This window comes from Hippopotamus amphibius, chromosome 15 (genome assembly GCF_030028045.1).
Source record: "Hippopotamus amphibius kiboko isolate mHipAmp2 chromosome 15, mHipAmp2.hap2, whole genome shotgun sequence".
Lineage (NCBI taxonomy): Eukaryota > Metazoa > Chordata > Mammalia > Artiodactyla > Hippopotamidae > Hippopotamus > Hippopotamus amphibius.
In genome coordinates this window covers 8,082,396-8,101,406 of record NC_080200.1, presented here as the reverse complement: position 1 = coordinate 8,101,406, position 19,011 = coordinate 8,082,396, and the positions used below count along the sequence as shown (strand labels likewise).

Here is a 19,011-nt window from a genome sequence, read left to right as displayed (position 1 = left end):
CCACCTATCTGTCCCCTCCCCCATGGGATTATTCCTTTTAGAGTAACTTCCCACTTTTGTTTTTGTTTTTCTTTTTGTTATTGTTGGTTTTTTTTGTTTTTTGTTTTTTTTGGAGGGGGCCTCTGATTTTTACGATCTCCTCTTGGGGCAGAGTTAAATGCACTCGGGCGTCTCCTTCCCTGGTCAAGGGTGGAGATGACTTGAGAATCTGGGAGCCTCAGCTGCCTTTTAGGAAGCTGCCACATCCCCTTTCCACCTGACAGAAACCCCTTGGTCAAACTGTACCTTGTCTTCTTATTCCATCCATGAATAGAAACGCTATCAGTCAACGATCCCCCGGACGTTCTGGACAGGCAGAAATGCCTTGCTGCCTTGGCGTCCCTCCGACACGCCAAGTGGTTCCAGGTTTGCATTTTGTTCTTCTATTTGTCTTTCGGTAGAGAATTCCTAAGTTTTAACTTGGCTAACTTTCACCATAAAGTTTCGGTAACATTGAAGAGCTCCGTGCTGAATTTAGCACCTGCAGGCATGCAGTTGCTAAAGGAGCACGCATAGACAAATTTGACACCCCCAGAGAAGGCTTGTGACTGAGTAGATGGGTAGCTGCTGCTTTGTGCCAAGAGTAACATTATTCTCGTCCACCTGGTGAAGTTGCTGCCGACCACACACTTGATGGTGGTGAATGTTCACCGTTTACCCTTGACAAAGTAGCACCCTGAGACTTGTGTTTTTCATGTTTGCCTTGTGTTCAGGGAGGTGCCTTGGGGTAAAGAGGCTGTGCTTTGTTCCTTCAGGCCAGAGCCAACGGGCTGAAGTCGTGTGTCATTGTCATCCGGGTCCTGAGGGACCTGTGCACCCGCGTGCCCACCTGGGGTCCCCTCAGAGGATGGGTAAGGCACCTTGTAGCTATAGCCACCCTGGGTTGTGTGTGCAGAGGACCTCCCAGATCCTGAGATTATGTTAATGGTGAATGGGCTGGAGTGGCCCTTTGGGTGTGACCAATACGTCCAGTTATAGCTGCTTGTTCAGCAGCTACGGTGTGCCACACCCTGGGTGGGCATGGGAGCAAGACCAGACCCCCATGGAAGGTGCACAGCTCAACCCAGGCGGGGGCCGGCCAGGCGGCCCACTTACTATGACAGATTCCACTCCGTGAAGAAGCTTTTGTACCTGCTCTTGGACAGGGGTCAGCAAACTGAGGCCCATAGGCTCGTTTTGGCCAGTTGCCTGTTTATCTACAGTCTACAGTTAAGAATGCTTTTTATGTTTTTAAAGGGCTACATTTTAAGTATAAGTACCTAAGTAACAGCTTCAGCTTTGTCTCTTGGCCCACACAGCCTGAAAGGTTTCATGTCTTCTCCTTTAAGGAAAAGTCGGTTGAGCCCCGCTCTAGGTGTCCTGTCTGGCTTAGCCCTGGCTTGTGGACCTGATGTGTGAACTTGGCCATGACTAATGCACACACACACCCACCCACCCACCACGGTGACAGCTCCTCAGCATCAGCTGACTCCCTTCTGAACACTGTGGTTAACCTTCCCTCTTGCCTTTCAGCCCCTCGAGCTTCTCTGTGAGAAGTCCATCGGCACAGCCAACAGACCAATGGGTGCCGGCGAGGCCCTGCGGAGAGTGCTGGAGTGCCTGGCTTCAGGCATCGTGATGCCAGGTTGGGGCCTTGTGCTTTGCAGGTTGCAGGGAAAGGACAGGGATTGAGGCCCTGAGGCCACTTCCTGGCGGGTCCCCTGACCGGGTTAGGGCAGCAGCAGCCCCGTGTCCCCCTAGGGATGAAGCATGTGACTACCCTCTTGCACCATCATATCCAGCCCTGTGCCGGCTCCGCAGCTATGACTCAGGGCGGATCCGGGGCAGTGGTGACCCACTCCCACGCGAGCTCCTTGCTCTGAGATACATGTGGATTATTTCTCTCATGGGCTGGACGCCGAGTGGGTCACCGAGCTCGGTGTGTTTTCCAGAGCTGGGTGTGGATGGGGCGTGGGGGGTAACGCACTTGGTTCCCTCAGCCAGCACAACTCTTCCGAGATGCTAAAAGATAATCCTCTGCATATCTTCCTTGTTTCCTGCCTTCAGATGGTTCTGGCATTTATGACCCTTGTGAAAAAGAAGCCACTGATGCTATTGGGCATCTAGACAGACAGCAACGGGAAGATATCACACAGAGTGCGCAGGTATAGTCATCGCCATTGCCAACGTGAGCCCTTACCCAGTCTGTAATCACTGGCTTCCAGTTCCATTACTGGGTATTCTCAGGGTAGCCACTGGACTTGTAGGCTCAGGTTGGGGACTGAAGGTCAAGGGATCGTGCCTGATACAGGGCGCCCCAATCTGGGCTGCTTCTTTCCCCTGGCGCCATGCGTGGTTGTCGCCTGCCCCCTTGGCCTGCTCGAGTGCTGTTTTCAGACACCGAGTTCAGCGGGGAGATGTATTTGCTGTGCGGACTGCTCCAGGGGTCCTTCCCTCGCAGGCCCACCACGTGGCTCCGTGTGGCAACCAGTCCCCAGGTTGGGGTCTCCTGTATTCCTCTCGAGGGGGGTGGTCACAGGCTGGCCTTCCCCCACAGCAAGGCTGGGCTCTGGCCATCAGACCCTCCCCTGGCTGTTGGGGGACCCCTTGTTGTTGTAGGGGAGACTGTTAGCAACCCCCTCAGCTCCCACCCCTTCCAGAAGGCATTAGTGAGCGCACACACGTTGGCTGGGAACGCAGGGCGGCTGAGTCAGATTCCTCTTCCCCTTCTCCAGCACGCTCTGCGACTTGCTGCTTTTGGCCAGCTCCATAAAGTCCTGGGCATGGACCCTCTGCCTTCTAAGATGCCCAAGAAACCAAAGAATGAAAACCCAGTGGACTACACGGGTAAGCATGCCACGGGGCCCGTGCCTAGGCAGGCAGTGTCATCGTGGGCTCTCAGTAGAGCCCAGACTGGAGTCTCAGGTGCTTCCATCCTTATCTCGTTACAGTTCAAATACCCCCCAGTACCACCTATGCCATTACGCCCATGAAACGCCCAATGGAGGAAGATGGGGAGGAAAAGTCTCCCAGCAAAAAGAAGAAGAAGATTCAGAAGAAAGGTAGGAGCATTCACTCATAGTCTTTGTTTTACCCTCCATCTGGCTTCAATTAAGGTTTGTCCCAAAGTGGTGCGATACCTGCTCTTGCCTTATTTTTCTTGGATGTGATACTCAAGTCCTTTTAAGAATGATTAAATAAGTATTACATGGGTGTGGAACACAAGTGGGGTCGATGTGCCTCAGCTACTAACTGTAAGCCTGGTGTGTGCCTCGGAGCAGGACAGGCAAGGCTTTGATGTGTGTGGCTGCCTGGTCCCCTGCTCAGTCCACCACATCGTGCAACTGGGGGCGGTCAGGAGAGGTTCCCCTGCCCAGTTCAGAAATGACTGACTCGCTGGAGCAACGTTGGTGTGTTCTTTCTAGAGGAGAAGGCAGAGCCTCCGCAAGCGATGAACGCCCTGATGAGACTGAACCAGCTCAAGCCAGGGTTGCAGTACAAACTGGTTTCCCAGACCGGCCCAGTCCACGCCCCCATCTTCACCATGTCTGTGGAGGTAGATGGCAACTCATTTGAGGCCTCTGGGCCCTCCAAGAAGACTGCCAAGCTGCACGTGGCCGTGAAGGTGAGCGCGGGCAGCAATGCTGTGCAGCAGCGGGATGCTGCCTCCACCTGGTGCCCCTTCAAAGCCATGGTCCCCTGTTTATGCATGAGGCCGAGGGAGGGCATGCGAATATTGAAGTGGTTAATCTCCGAACAGTTGCCAAGTCACACGTGGCAAGAATACCATCATCACTGTAGCTGACGGTAGAGGGCCCCCGGGTGTGGCTGGGCATCGAGGTGGTCTTGGGAGCTAGAGGAAAGCTCCTCCAGTTGGCTGGACACTACCCTAGACGCTTCTGATTCAGGATCCTGGATGTGGGAGTGGTCCTACGTGGTGAGCCCTCCCTCACTGGGGGCTCTGGGTCTCCCTCCTGCAGGTGTTACAGGACATGGGCTTGCCCACGGGCGCTGAAGGCCGAGACTCCAGCAAGGGGGAGGACTCAGCTGAGGAGACAGAGGCAAAGCCAGCTGTGGTGGCCCCTCCTCCTGTGGTGGAAGCTGTCTCAACCCCCAGCGCTGCCTTCCCCTCTGATCCCACTGCCGAGGTGAGCACGGTGTGGGTGCTGGAATCCACGGCAGGTGGGAGCAGGTGCCCCCAGATCCCATGAAACCAGGACAGTTACGGGTCCTTGTTCTTTTCCCTCAAAAGAGTAACTTTTCAGTCCAAGAGCCTGTGAAGGGAGTAGTGTGTGAGCTGTTGAGCCACGACCAAGAGGCCCTTGCTGGTGGTGACCCAGCATCTGGGGCTACACTGGGGTGGCCTGCAGTCGAAGACTGCAGCACGAAGACGTGCCATATCCCTGGGAGAGAGGGTGTGGGTGGAGGTGGTCCACTTGCTGGGAAGCCCATGGATGACTTCCAGAGACAGGAGTGGCGAGAGGGACGGCAGAGTAAATGGAGTGGAGGGCCTCAGCCATGACGTGGGGCGGCTGCCCTCTTCCACTTACTGGAAAGCCCTTAGCTGAGTTTGTTGGTTCTCTTTTCTGTTTTCCCTGAGAACGTAAAACAGCAGGGGCCGATCCTGACTAAGCATGGCAAGAACCCTGTTATGGAACTTAACGAGAAGAGGCGTGGCCTCAAGTACGAGCTCATCTCAGAGACGGGGGGCAGCCACGACAAGCGCTTTGTCATGGAGGTGAGTGTTCCTGGGGCTAGTTCCTTGGAGACCCGGGGTCTTTGGAGAGTCCCCCCGCCCCAAGGGAGGTGTTGGGTCACCCCTGACATGCACCTGTTCTTCCCAGGTCGAGGTGGATGGACAGAAGTTTCAAGGTGCTGGCTCAAACAAAAAGGTGGCGAAAGCATATGCCGCCCTTGCTGCACTAGAAAAACTGTTCCCCGATGCCCCTCTCACCCTTGAGGCCAACAAGAAGAAGAGAGCCCCTGTGCCTGTGAGAGGTGGACCGAAATTTGCTGCTAAGGTGAGCTGTCATTCCTGAGCGCTCTGGCCTTGGTGGTATGCTGTGGTGGTTTGAGTGGGAGGCGAATGTAACTTGTCTTCTCTCCTGTCCAGCCACATAACCCTGGGTTCGGCATGGGGGGCCCCATGCACAATGAAGTGCCCCCACCCCCCAACCTCCGAGGACGAGGAAGAGGAGGGAACATCCGAGGTCGAGGGAGAGGGAGAGGATTTGGTGGCGCCAACCATGGAGGCTACATGAATGCTGGTGAGGACCCTTGTCCTGCTGGCCCCATCCTGCTGGCCCAGGCTGCTCACTTGAGTGGGTGGGACCCTGGGGCCAGCTGAGATGCCAGAAGAGGCAAGGGTGGGGCAGACCCTGGTGACCCTGTCTCTTCCCTTCCAGGCGCCGGGTATGGCAGCTACGGGTATGGTGGCAACTCAGCGACCGCCGGCTACAGTAAGTGTGTGTTTCTCTTTGTCTGAGCTTGGGAAGAAGCTGCAGCTTAGCTCCCGTGGCCTGAGTTAGCACAGGGCACCCCAGCCGCAGCAGCCTCCCTGAGGCTGAGGGGTGGCTGGCAGCTGTTCTCAGTGGTTAGGTCAGGCGGTCCTCCAGCCCTCCCTCATCCTGCAAAAGTGTAATTTACTCTTTAAATGTTAGTGCACACACTTGTGTGACTTGAAAGTTCGTTAAAAGTCAGAATTTTAAATTTCTCTGCTTTAAGCCATGCGAAGCACCAATCCTGTGAATATGCTTTTCCTGACAGTGCACAGCTCTTGTCTTGAGAAGGAGCCTTCATTGGGGGGTTACAGGAGCAGAGAAATCTAAAACATGAATTTCAAATGTGGCGCTCTGTGCCATTTTTCAAAAGAATTCTAATTTTTTTTCTCTGCTCTGTCTCCCCCTTTTGTAGGTGACTTTTTCACAGACTGCTACGGCTATCATGATTTTGGGTCTTCCTAGAGCATCTAAAAGTATTGCACACAAAATCAACTTTTTACTCCAATTTTCTCGAACTCCAAAACCCAAAGTGTCCGTGCTGTGCCCTGTGCTTCACTGGGTTTCTCAACCGTGGCTTGTCACCGCAGCTTGTCTGAAACTCTTAGCCTGCAGAATTTAAGACAATGGCAGTTTTTATCGTGATTTGCCTTTGAACTTGGTCATATTGAAGTTCACAATAAGTGGAAAACAATTTTCAGAGAATGCGTTTTTGTGCAGAATTGCACAGAATTCTAGAGCCAGCGTTGGTCAGCATCAAGGCAAAAGCCCACCTTTGCTTTTTATGGAAAGCATTACTTTATTTAAGAGACAGATAATAATGCATTTTAATCTACCTTTGTCTTAATTTACAGCAGGTTTTGTATGAATTTTTAACCTTTTAACAAATTCCCAAATCTGGTTGATGCCTTTGACAGTAACGATTTCACCACATCTGAATCCAGAGCAACTGGCGTTTTTTTTTTTTCATAAGCATGTGAAACATTGGGGAATTGTATATTGTGCTAAGTTAACTTTTTCTGCCTTTTGTAAATGCTCTGGTGGGTTCTTGTTCCGGGATGCGATGTTCTGTGGCTGCTTTAGCTAGAGGTGAACTCTCAAAGGTATCAAGACTGTGCTTCCACTATTAGTGCAAGAAACAGACAGGCTTTAAGGAAGAGAGAACGTGGAATTTTGCAAGTCCTAATCATAGCTGCAAATGCATGGGATTCTAGAGGTTTTTTCCTTTTTATTTTTTTTTTAAATGCGGCTCTGAAAATAATCAAGCAGGAAGAGCCATACCTAGCGCAACTCTCCAGTGAGGAGCCAAGCCTCAGCAGAGTCTGTGCTGCTGGGCGCACACCTGTGGCAGATTCCGTAAGGCCTGGAAAGCTTCTGCCCTCTCACCTTAGGGTGCAGGCTTGAGCTGTGGCTTCTCCCTGTGTGTAGAGGCACACAGGGGTTTTGGCTCTTGAATGAGACCCCTATCTCTTGGCGGGAGTCCTTCTTGGGAATGAATATAGTTTTGCCTCTGGTCAGCAGTTCTTTTTACAGCAAAGCCTGCCCCTGCGTTGACTTGCAAGATTTTGCGTTATATTCAGGCAAAAAACCTGGTCAAAATGGTTACTACATGATTTGTTCCCAGGGGTTTGAAACAGTCAGTGAAACTTTTTAAAACTTTGCATGATGTATTTTTTTTTTTTTTTAGAAAGTTATTGTTTGAGAATAATGTCTTTTTATACCAGGAAATAGTTATCCTGAAATGACGTTGAAAACTTCCCCTCCCTTTTATTTTTTTTTTTAATCAATACATGTTAAAGTAACAAGCCCTCAGTCCTTGGCGTCTTCATTCATTCCCACGCTGGCGGAGGGGCGAGGAGGCGCTCAGTGCCGGCTGTGGGCAGCAGAGGTGGTGGGTTTCCAAGAGGGGGTCTGCAGGGGACCTCCCGTCCCCCTGCCTCCTCGAGGAGCCTTCGCGCGTTTACCCTCTTGCATTGTGGGACACATCCTTCTCCTCGGTGTTTTTGGCTTTGGGTGGGGTGGGTGGAGCGGTCCAGAGAAAATTAATTGATGTCGCAGATCAGTTCTGTACAAATTATTGTTCAGACCAGCCAAGACACAGCGGTGTGGGGCATACATCTGCAGAGGGTGGAAGGCACCTGAGGACTCCCAAATTAACCCCATTCAAAAGTCAGGAGACCCTTGGTGCTAAATACGGGAAGGAAGGACAGGCTGTGTGGAAACGTCCCTCCCCCTCCCCCCACCCTGGGCATAGAGGCTACAGCAGGCACCAGCCCCAGCTGGCCGTGGCAGGGCCAGCAACCAACCAGGAAAGGTGTGCCGAGGCCCACCTGCTCCAGGAGCCTGGGAGCTCCACTGCCTCTGCTAGGGATTGCCTAGCTGGGTCAGAGAGCCACCGACATGACCTGTCCTCCTGTTGCCTTGCCTTAGCTGACCCATCCCCCGTCGGTCCATCTGAGTGGTGGGGGCTCTGTTAACAAACCTGTCTTCTGGGGTCTATACATAGTGACCAGAGGGGATACCCATCGTGACATTCTCCGCTCCAGGGCCTGAGAATGTGGCGGCCTCGCTGCTCGCTTGTCAGTCCTGCCACTGGGTCCTGCCTGCGCCCGGCAGCTGTGCTGGGAACAAGCAGGGGCCCTCTGGGGGGCCACCCAAGGCAGTAGGTTGAGACCCACCCTGGGTGTTCTGAACCCAACGATAGCGTTTCATTCCTCCACAAGGCTGTGGAAGTCACACCACGGAGACACCCCAGTCATTGGGCTAAGTCTCCATTTGATCCTCCCAGACCCAGGTCAGGCCACCTGGTCTTCCAGGAATGACTCTGGCTTTGGGGGCATTGTTAAAGAGCATCTCCTGGGGTCACCCAGACCTGTGACTGCAGAGCCCCTTCCCAGCACAGCAGGGGGGAGGTGGCGGTGGCCCGCTGCTTCGGTGGGGCTTTGCTTTTCCTGTCACCGTTGGGGACATCTGGGTAGCAGTCACCTAGTCGTGAATGTCATCCTGCGCTTGGAGCCCATCTCATTGTAATGTTGACATCTGCTGCAAAAGCTGCTGTCGGCCTGCTGTCGTGCCGCTGCTTGGCAAAGATCCATTGTTGTCATCAGCTGATGGGTGAGTGGAGCTGAAGGCTGGGCCAGCCCAAACCAGGCTGCTTGAAGGACTGGAGCCGCTGCTCCTCGCTCTCCTGCCTCTTTCCCTCTGTCCTGGCCTGGGCAGTGGGCTTGTGGGTCAGCCTTCAGGGCCCACAGCTGCGACCGTCCCTCTCCTTCCCCTCCCCTGTCTCCGTGATCCTCTGCCTGACCCGCTGCCTTCCTGTTTAGGTCAGTTCTACAGCAACGGAGGGCATTCTGGGAATGCCGGTGGTGGTGGCGGCGGCGGGGGCGGTGGTGGCTCTTCTGGCTACGGTTCATACTACCAAGGTGACAACTACAACTCACCAGTGCCCCCGAAACACGCCGGGAAGAAGCAACCGCACGGGGGGCAGCAGAAGCCCTCCTACGGCTCGGGCTACCAGTCCCACCAAGGCCAGCAGCAGTCCTACAACCAGAGCCAGTACAGCAACTACGGCCCCCCACAGGGCAAGCAGAAAGGCTATAATCATGGACAAGGCAACTACTCCTCCTACTCAAACTCCTACAGCTCACCTGGAGGTGGGGGCGGATCAGACTACAGCTACGAGAGCAAATTCAGTGAGTTGGCTTCCAGAGCCGCTAGGGGTCTGGGCCGGCGGCACATCCTGAGGAGTGGTGGAAGCTCAGCCCTGCCCCAGCCTGACCTCTGGTAGAGACACTGGAAGGAAGCTGGGCGGTGCTGGCTGCAGGGCGGGTGTTAGGAAAATCCTGGAAGCAGAGTGCCCCGGTCCAGGTCTCTGCTGGTCCCTCCCCATTGCCTTCTCCGAGGATCCAGAGGCTGTGGGCTGAGGCTGGGGCCCTAGCGTAGATAAAGCCTGTGAGTCCGGGCCAGCTGCTGTGAGGTCATCTCCAGGGATGGGCTCTGGAGACAGCCCCCAGCAGATCCTGAGTTACTTCCTCCTCCACCCATCCTTCCACCTTGTGCACAGACCTGGGGTAGCATGGGTGGGGACTCCTGCATACAGGTTATTAGCGGGCAGCCGCGGGCTGGGGACCTTCAAGAAGCTGTGTTGTCTGTGTGTGGGCCGGAGAGGGGGCGCCAGGTGTCTGGTGAGGCTGCTGGGTCAGAGGAGCAGGCGGGAAAGCAGGGGGGAGCTGGGCTCCAGTACATGATGACGTTGCAGGGCTCCAGTGGCCCCTGGCGATTCTCAGACTGATTGTGCCAAATTTAAACAGTCAAGACAGGGAGGTCTGTAAAGGCCCAGGGTCTCAGCCAAAGGCCTGCCACTGTCAAGGCCACAGCACAAGGAACCTAGGCTGCCCCAGCTGTGTCTTGGCCACAGCCCCTTAACCATGCTGTCTTCTCTCCCCCAGACTACAGTGGTAGTGGAGGCCGAAGCGGTGGGAACAGCTACGGCTCAGGCGGGTCATCCTACAATCCAGGGTCACACGGGGGATACGGCGGAGGTTCTGGGGGCGGCTCCTCATACCAAGGCAAACAAGGTGGGCCTGGGACAGCAGGCGGCACAGCACGAGGGGCCTTAAACTCAGAGCCAGTGAGGGCCACACGGATTCCAGGGGGGCGTGTGGCTTGGTGTAGTCAGATTGCAGCATGGGTGGGGCCCAGGTGGCAGCTGCCATTTGGCTTCCATGTGGGGAAGGAGCAGGGAGTGGGAGGCACGGGTGCGTGGGACCCTTTGAGGACACGGGCTTAGGTACACCTCCAGCTCCGAATTCTTCCTGAGCCAGACTTGCAGACACTGTCCTACTCTTAAACATTGGCACCAACAGGAAAAATGCTGAGAACAGTAAGGGCCAAACAGCCTGACATGTGAGCTCTGGTTTGGGGTGGCGAGCTCAGCCTTGTGCTCAGGCAGCCCTCAGTTACAGCTCCCGCTGCCCATCTGTCATGGCTGGGCAGGCAGGTCCCCACCCCTTGTCACCCCAGGTGTGATGATCCCACCTCACAGGGCTCTTGTGAGAGCTTTTAGACCCAGTGACCCTGGCACTTAGCAGAACAGGGTGGAGCTTTCACGGCTGCCGTGCTGCAGTCTCGTCGGCAGACACAGCTCCACTCTGACTGCGGGGCAGGCCTTTGCCCCTCACCTCTAACCCACCCCTCTCTCCTTTAGGAGGCTATTCGTCACAGTCGAACTACAACTCCCCGGGGTCCGGCCAGAATTACAGCGGTCCTCCCAGCTCCTACCAGTCATCACAGGGGGGCTACGGCAGAAACGCAGATCACAGCATGAACTACCAGTACAGATAAAGCCCCCGAGGGGTGAAGATTTGTACCTTCTGCACTTACCCCCCTGTTGTAAGATTCAGTTTTTGCATCACAGTTAACATGTCAACCGGCCTCTCCAGGCCCCTCCGCCCTACCCTGTCCACGTTGCCGTGTTGTGAGGTGCCGCTGGTCACTCCCGTGACCCGTCCTGTGACCCATATTTAGCTGTGTTTGGGACTCTGTGTCTTCAGTGGTTTGTTAGTTGCCATTACAACTTTGTCTTGAGTAGAGTTTTTTGAGTTCTTGCAGTTAAGTATCCCTCTGTCTATTTACAATTGGTGTTAGTGTTAACTCAGTTTGTCTTTAAATAGTTACGGAAGGGATACGTCATCTGTTAATGCTTTTGTGAAGTGAGTTAAACGAGCTTTCTGTATTTTAATGCTTTAGTGTTTCAGTTTTATAAGTGAAGATTTTATTTTAAAAACCAATGGGAAAAGAGTGGGGTTTTTTTGTATGTCTGGATCATTCAGGCAGTACATCTGAATTGAGCTGAATGTAGACAAATAAAGAAAAACAAAACTCCACGCCTGTCGTAGGCCTGGGTGTCTGGCCCACCAGCAGCAGGAGGGGCAGGTTCCTCCACTCTGTTCCCAGCACAGGAAGGCAGGGTGTGAGGGGGCAGGGTAGTCCCTGGTCACCAGCGAAGGGCCAGGGCCAGCAACCCAGTTTCCTGGGAGCCTGTAGACCTGGTGTCCCAGCTCTCCCGGCGGGCTGCAGAGCAACTTTGGTGGCCCACGCTGCTGTTTGGGGTTTGCTCACACAGTTGGGTATGCTTTGTTTTCTGCTCCATGTATTCTAATATAGTTTTAGGTGCAATTTCAGGTCGCCGTGGAGTAAAACGTCCTTGTAGGTTTGGTACACATAACCTAATTTGAAAAAGCCGAGTTGAATCTGGCTGAAGGATCCCAAGATCTGGGGAATCCAGCCACAGAACCACCCATGTCAGGACGGCGCTTTGTGTCTGCAGCAGCTTCGGTCTCTTCCCTGGCGCCGCCCCTGCCCATAGCGTGCTCCACAGAGTGTGCTGTTGGCATGCTTTTCAATCCTGGGTAATTTTGCAGTGGTTGGGGGATGTTTGTCACCCGTTGGGTAGAGGCCAGGGATGCTGCTAACCATTCTACACTGAAGTATCAGCAGTGCACAAGTGAAGGAACCCTTGTCCAGGGCAGCCCTTCTCAACTCTGGCCCTGCCCCAGGGAGAGAGTGGGGGCCGTGCCTGGATTGCCTTTACCTGGCTGCCTGGAAATAGCCTCTCAGTGAGGCCTGGGACTGCATCTCTGCAGGAACCACCCGTCTAGTCTTGCTGCCTCTCTACTCTTTCAGACCAGGTACTGTTCAAGATCTGAGCCCCAGGTGGCCCCTTGGCCTCCCATGCTTGCTTAACCGTGACCATTGGGAGAAGCGTGAACCATTCTTGACTCACTCAGCTGATGCAGAAAACCCAGTGTGCTTTCAAAGGATGAAGATCTGCTTTTTGGGAAGGTGAAAGAAAGGTGTTCTGCGCTACAAAAGAAAACATCGGAGGAATTTTGCTTATTGCCAGAGCATAGGCGGCCCCAGATGCCAAATGGTCCAGCCTGGGGACCGGGACCCACAGTGCAAACATTCGTGTAGGTGAAGTGCCCTGGGATCCCTCAAGCGTGTACACTAGGTGGAGACCAGCCACAGACCCGAGGGATGGCTTCCAACCTCGACTCCTACCAGACACATCCAGGGGATGGACAGGAGGAGACCCCACACAAGATCACTTGGACCTTGTGTTTGAGATGAGACGGTAAAAGCTGTGGACAGGAGCAGTGTCACTCAGAAGTCCACAGGAAGGAACACTCCTGTACTGCCTGTCGGATGCCTTCAACTCTGGACCTGCATTCTCAACACAGGTTTCATCGTTGGTTTCCCAAGCAGCAACCATCACCACCGTTCACATTTCTGAATGCAGACTCACTGCAAAGACAGGAACCTCAAGGTGAGAGAAGCCAGCGGAAAAAGATGTCCCTGTGGTGACAAGTCCTCAGGGCATCGGGACTTGCTGCCGTGTTCTGCTGTTGCAGGGAGGGGCCAGGCCCCTGATGGCTTATCTTTCACGGATGCCTGTCTGAATCCCACCCATGGTCAGGACAAGTTTATTGCCAAAAAGAGAGCGTTAACTGGGAAGCAAGCCGGCTTTCCCCTTGTCTCATTTTCTGGTGGCTCCAGGCGTCCCTTGACTTCTGACTTCATCGCGCCAGTCTCTGCCTCTGTCTTCACTTGGCCTCTTCCTGTGAGTCTCTGAGTCTCAAAACTCCTTCCTTATGTAAGGACACCAGTCATTGGATTTGGGGCCCACCCTATTCTAGGATGAGTTCATCCCAAGATCCTTAAAAACGTCTACAAAGATCTGTCTCCAACTAAGGTCACGTTCACAGATATCCGCGGTTAGGACTTGGACATACCTTTTGAGGGTACAGTACAAGGCTGGGTGAAGGTTTCACCCCCACTGATGCTGTCAGCCCTGGGAGTTTGTCGGCCACAGATAGGATTACCATAGTCAGGCCTCGATGGCACAGCGCCAGCAGCATCTTTACAGCATGGTGGGTACCTGTCCTGAGGAGACAGCTCGTAAGCACAGATCACTTGGCATCTTGACCCTGCTCAGGGAGCTCGGTGGTGGTGATGAAGCTGGCCAACAACAGTATCCCAGGCCTCGGGACCACTGCGGGAAGCTGGATTCAGGAAGATGTGGCTGACACCTTGAGCATGGAGAAGGCCTTGCTGCTGGTGTGTCACTCCTTCAGAGCTGACCGAGGCCTTTCCCCAGGCCTGTTGCCCTCCAAGCCCAGGAGGCCAGCCTGTAGGAGGTCCTGGCAGAGCTGCTTCTCCAGCTCCTCCTCATCAGCCAGGGCCGTGGTGGGCAACAGCTGGCTTGTGAAGAGACGTCTTGGCCCCCGTGTTGCTGGAGGATGGTATCACGCGTCCTTGAGTCTCCAGCAGAGAGCACAGGGAGCATCAGCAGGAGGATTGTTGGCCCGCACCCTGAGCAAGTTGATCAGGACAGGGTACTTGGTGGATAGGCCATGGGAGTCAGTGACCTGGGACTGGACACCACTCTGGAGGGTGCCTTTGGAGGGAAGGTAGGAAGGGAAAAAGCACATGACTGATACCTCACCGTGGGATGAGATGATGTCACAGGGAGGGGCAGAGCCTTGCAGGGGATTTGAACTGATCCCAGGGGAGAAGTGTTGGGAAATAGTGACCTAGGATGAAAGGGGGTCTCCGAGCAGGAATGGAAAAGGCAAATCCAGGACTTCCGCTTCTCTAGATGTAGCAGTTACTGAGGCCCTGGTTGTCCCTGGGGTCCAGCCTGACCTGAAGTCACCACCCAGCTGCCCAGCTACTCTCTACCCTGGCAGGGACCTCCAACCATCAACCATTCTTGTGTAGTCAGCAGGGCTTGCCCTGCCCCTAAGGACCCAGGCCTGGACCTCTGCAGCTGGGCTGTCCAGCCTCAGGAGTCAGTGTCCGGGTGTGAGCCCCACACCTGCTCTTCGTTCCCTTTGCAGGCCTGTTCTGAGACCTCTGGACACAATTTTGGGTAACAATGCAGCACGCTTTTTTGGCTGAGATGCTCTTTCTGACCCATCCCAGAATAAATGGAAACTTCATGTGGTCATTTGTTTCATTCACGCAACATGTATTTATTGGGTAGTGCTTATGTATCAGTCCTGTACTGGACGCTGGGAATATGGCAGTGAACCTGGTCCCTGCCCGCATGGAGCTTCCAGGCGTCTAGAGGCCCTGTCCCAGCTTGGGTAGGGAGTGTCAGGGGAGGTGTTCTGTGTCTCAGATGAGCCAGTATTGTTGAGTGAGAATGTCGGGGAGGGTGAGCACAGGCTATGCAATGCTGAGGGGACAGCATGCTCAAAAAATTCTTTGAGTGGGGAGTGGCCTTGAAGGAGCTAAAGTCAGGTAGTGAGGCATTTTGTTTGCACAAAGGGAGAAGTGTAGCTTAATGTAATCCTGGAGCCACCCAGTGCTGAGCTTTGACAGGCAAGCAGAAGAGTTCTAACCTTTATCCTGAGGACAGCGGGGAACCGTGGTAAGAACCCAGGCTGAGTGGTGCTCCAGAACAATCCCCTTGGCACAGAACAGGTGTGTGGGAGAGGTGAAAATGAAGGCTGAGAGACCAGCAAAGAGGCTTGAGTTCTGGAACATCTGAGCTGAGATTTAGAGTAATTTATGCGGCAAAAGTGAGGGACCAACTTCCAGATCCAAGGGGTTAAAACTGCATATCCCAGACAGCTGACTGGGACCAAGAGCGATGCATTACCTTGCCCCAAGACACAGGAAGGAGACGGGTCAGACCAGCTCTCTCTGCTGTGCTTTGCGGAGACAGGCAGGAATGTTTAGGGAGTGGCCATAGAGGTCATTCCTCACAGGTCGCAAGTCCTGGGCCTTCCCAGTGTTTCCCAAGATGCTAGCCTCCTGGCACCGGGTTTGTAGTGGCCGAGAATATCACAGGACAGCTTCCACCCCCAGCTGGATAAACCAGAAAAAACACTGACCGTCCAGGCTCCTGGGACAACCACTCGACCCCCAGGGCTCCAAGGACTCCTACTTCAACATCAGAGGTATTCAAACCCACAACTCTCTTCCAGAGGCTCTGAATGTTACACTCCATGCCCAGAAACTCCTGCCCTTGTGGGTCTCAGGACCTTAGTACCCACTCCTTAAGTGCAACCCCCTACTTCTAGTTTGGGGGGCTCCCCTACGGGGTTGGGGCATCTACTGAATCCCAACCCTGGTCACGCACCTGGAAGGCTATGCGGGCTTCCAATTGAGGGGCGCAGAAACCAGCCTAGGACCAGCTTGTGCTAACTTCACCCTTTCAAAACCCGTGTTCTCCTTACCAAGAGGACCGCCTCTTGCGCATCGCTGCTTCAACAGGCCCAATCAACTGGCCCCGCTCCGAATAAAAGCTTTTCACAGGTTCCCCGGTTTAGCATCGTAAGCTGAGTCGTCGAGCTAAGGCTTCTAATTGGACAGTTTCTCGAGCTCCACCCATGGCCCCGCTCCTATGGGGTGCGCCCTTGTGCAAAGCGCGCTGCTTTTAATAGGTCGCTTCCGCAGGCTCCGCCCCCAGGGCGTCAGCTTCCCTGGTCTCCGGGCAACTTGCGGGGCGCTGTCCAGAGTGCTGAATCCGCGGCCCTAAGCGCCGCCTCTAGGGGCCTCCCCAGCCTTCCCTGCTGAGTGACGCCAAAACAATAAAGCAGATGCCACTGCACCCCACCTCCAATCCCGTCTTTATCTCTGGTGATAGGAAAAGCTCTCTTCACTCCACGCTCCGCTAAGACACCACCACTTATCCTATCTAGCTCAGAGGAACGCCAAAGTCCCCACCGCAAACCAGAGGCCTCGCGGGATCTCACGCTGTGACCTCTCCACTCTCAACTTTCGCTCCTCCCCTCACTCCCTGCAGCCACATTGTTGTCCCTGCTGCACCGCAAACGATTCAGGTACATTCCCACCTCAGCAGAGCCTTTGCTTTCACTGTTCCCACTGCCTGAAATGCTCTCAGATCTCATTTGGCTCCTTCCTCATCTTCAAGCCTTAACTCAAATCTCACCTTCTCAGTGAGTCTGCTCCTGACCACCCTACTTAAAAGAGTCACCTTCCAACTCCTCTCCTTTCGTGCCCTCTATGTTCCCCCAACACTCATCACCACCTGAGACAGGATATGTTTTACAAACTTTTCTCATTCACCCGTCCAGGACATGGATTTTTGTCTGCTTGTTCACTGCTATGAACAAGCTATATTGCCAGCCATGAGAAGAATGTTTTTTCTGCACACCTTGTGGCCTGCGGGATCTTAGTTCCCCAACCAGGGATCAGACCCATGCCCTAGGCAGTGAAAAGCACAGAGTCCTAACCACTGGACCGCCAGAGAATTCCCCATGATGTTTATTGCATGAATATTCATGTATGTATTTTGGCATTTACTGTGTACCTTCATAATGACCTTCTGCCCCAATTTAAAGATGAAGAAACTGAGACGCACAGAGTGGCCGTCACCTGACCAAAGTTACCTGGCTTCTGAGTGGCAAAGCCTGAATCCCCTTTCCCAGTTTCTCTGGCTGTCATCCTTTCATCCCTGCTCTGTGCTGCAATCCCTAATATTGCCTTCTTCAGGAAAAGAGGTTGTGTAACAGGGTGGCTTCACAGGGCCCAAACAAGACTAGATTTCAATTCCTATTCATTGCTTACTAGTCGTGTGACCAGGAGTGAGTTAGAAATATCTCTGCCTCAGTTACTTTATTCATAAAATGGAGATAACAGTACCCACCTCGTTGCACTGTGAGAGTCAAATGAGGCAATAACAGCTTACCAGACACCTGACGCACACTGGCACCTGCTCCGTTAGTGTTGGCAGAGTTGGCTCTTCATCATCATCATCATATTATTAGGGAGAATAAAAAAAAAATTGTTGGAGGGACTCCCTGGTGGCACAGTGGTTAAGAATCCACCTGCCAGTGCAGGGGACACGGGTTTGATCCCTGGTCCCAGAAGATCCCACATGCTGCAGAGCAACTAAGCCCGTGAGCCACAACTACTGAGCCCAACTACTGAAGCCGTGCGCCTAGAGCCCATACTCCACGACAAGAGAAGCCACTGCAATGAGACGCCCATGCACCGCAAGGAAGAATAGCCACAAACCCTATAGAGGGCATTTGGTAGGATTTTATTATTCTCTTTGACCTAGTCATCTAGCTGCTGGAAAATTTTCCTAAAGATATATTTGCTGCCCTGTGAAATGACTTAAATACAAGATTATTCATTGCAGCCTTGTTTGTAAAAGCAAAAGATTACAATCCAAGTGAGAATTAAAAGGAGACCCCCCCCAAAGCGAGAGATGGTCTACCCATACTTTGGGATACTAGACAACTTTTAAAAAAGAACAAGGATGGGAATTCCCTGGTGGTTCAGTGGTTGGGACTCCTCACTTTCACTCCGGGGAGCTGAGTTCAATCCCCGGTTGGGGAACTAAGATCCCATAAGCCGTGCAGTGTGACCAAAAAAAATTTTTTTTTAATAAATTAATTAAAAAAGAAAAAGAACAAGGAGACTGTGTACTGACAGGATGGCCCCCAAGGTGCACACAAAGTGTGAAATGCATCCCCCAGGGTAACTAGCAAGTCTCCTTTTGTGTATAAAGTTCTAAGTATTTAACTTAATATTTGCTTCTGTTTGCATGAAAAAACACTTGAAGGACACAAGAATCTGATAACATGTTACTAGAAAAGGCTGAGTTGGGAAGTGGATGTGTGGGGGTTAAGGTGGGACTGAATTTATTCACCACTGACAATGTCAGAATTTTTTATACATTTGGAAATGTTTAATATTACAAATGCAGAAAAGTGGATAAAATACAAAAGTACAGTTCAGTGAGTCTTCACTCAAAGAACTCAAAGACCTCCAAATGCCACCATTTTGTATTTTTGCTCCATAAGAAAATTATAAGTATATATAAATATAAATACATATATATTTTAAGAAGAAGCGCTTGGCTTGGCTGTGTTGAATTCTGTCACCAAATAATTTAAGCTGAGTAATGAAAGATGTTGGTAAGTGGCTCAAACATCTGAAAAGGTGTTCAACCTCAGCAGCAATCATGGAATGCAAATTAAAGCAGGAGGAGATGCAATTTCACAGGCACCTGATTGGCAGAATTGAACAGTTCTGAAAATATAGTTGGTGATGGCCTGACATGAGGCAGCTTATCTACGCTGCTGTTATAGGTGTCAATGGGCTTAATCATCTTGAAAGAAGTTGGTCCTGCCTTTTAAAGTTGAGCATCCACCTGGTCTAGGGTCCTGCAATTCCATTCCTAGGAATTCTGGCAGAGGTGTCCAATGAGATGCATGCACAAATGCTCACAGCAGTGCCGTTTATAATAGCAAAAACAAACAAATAAAATAAAAACTGAAGAGTCCAGATGTCTATTGACTGGAGAAAAGTTAAGTACATTGTGGTATATTTATACCAACACATAAAGAAGAAATGAATGCACCACAACTACATACAACACATGGATTTTACAAACATAATCATAAGGAACATTAAACAAGTCACAGGGACTAGGTGTGGTATAATATGATTT

The 19,011-nt window shown here is 52.6% G+C and overlaps 1 protein-coding gene across 5 annotated transcripts in view; it reads left to right on the top strand.

The window, feature by feature from the left end:
* ILF3 (interleukin enhancer binding factor 3) overlaps positions 1-14,545 on the top strand; it is a 29,564-nt gene extending 15,019 nt beyond the window's left edge. The window contains exons 6-20 of one of the 5 annotated variants that reach the window (XM_057708569.1): positions 314-405; positions 795-890; positions 1,552-1,663; positions 2,086-2,183; positions 2,754-2,865; positions 2,970-3,080; positions 3,444-3,643; positions 3,999-4,166; positions 4,634-4,756; positions 4,863-5,039; positions 5,132-5,285; positions 5,424-5,477; positions 8,840-9,208; positions 9,965-10,093; positions 10,723-14,545. In XM_057708569.1, the coding sequence (XP_057564552.1) occupies positions 314-405; positions 795-890; positions 1,552-1,663; positions 2,086-2,183; positions 2,754-2,865; positions 2,970-3,080; positions 3,444-3,643; positions 3,999-4,166; positions 4,634-4,756; positions 4,863-5,039; positions 5,132-5,285; positions 5,424-5,477; positions 8,840-9,208; positions 9,965-10,093; positions 10,723-10,859 (2,132 nt within the window). In that variant the 3' untranslated portion in view covers positions 10,860-14,545. Of the gene's footprint in view, positions 1-313; positions 406-794; positions 891-1,551; positions 1,664-2,085; positions 2,184-2,753; positions 2,866-2,969; positions 3,081-3,443; positions 3,644-3,998; positions 4,167-4,618; positions 4,757-4,862; positions 5,040-5,131; positions 5,286-5,423; positions 5,478-5,931; positions 7,329-8,839; positions 9,209-9,964; positions 10,094-10,722 lie in introns of those variants that run through there. The other 4 variants (XM_057708568.1, XM_057708567.1, XM_057708571.1 and 1 more) reach the window with 4 other exon arrangements.
* Positions 14,546-19,011: the final 4,466 nt, after the last annotated feature.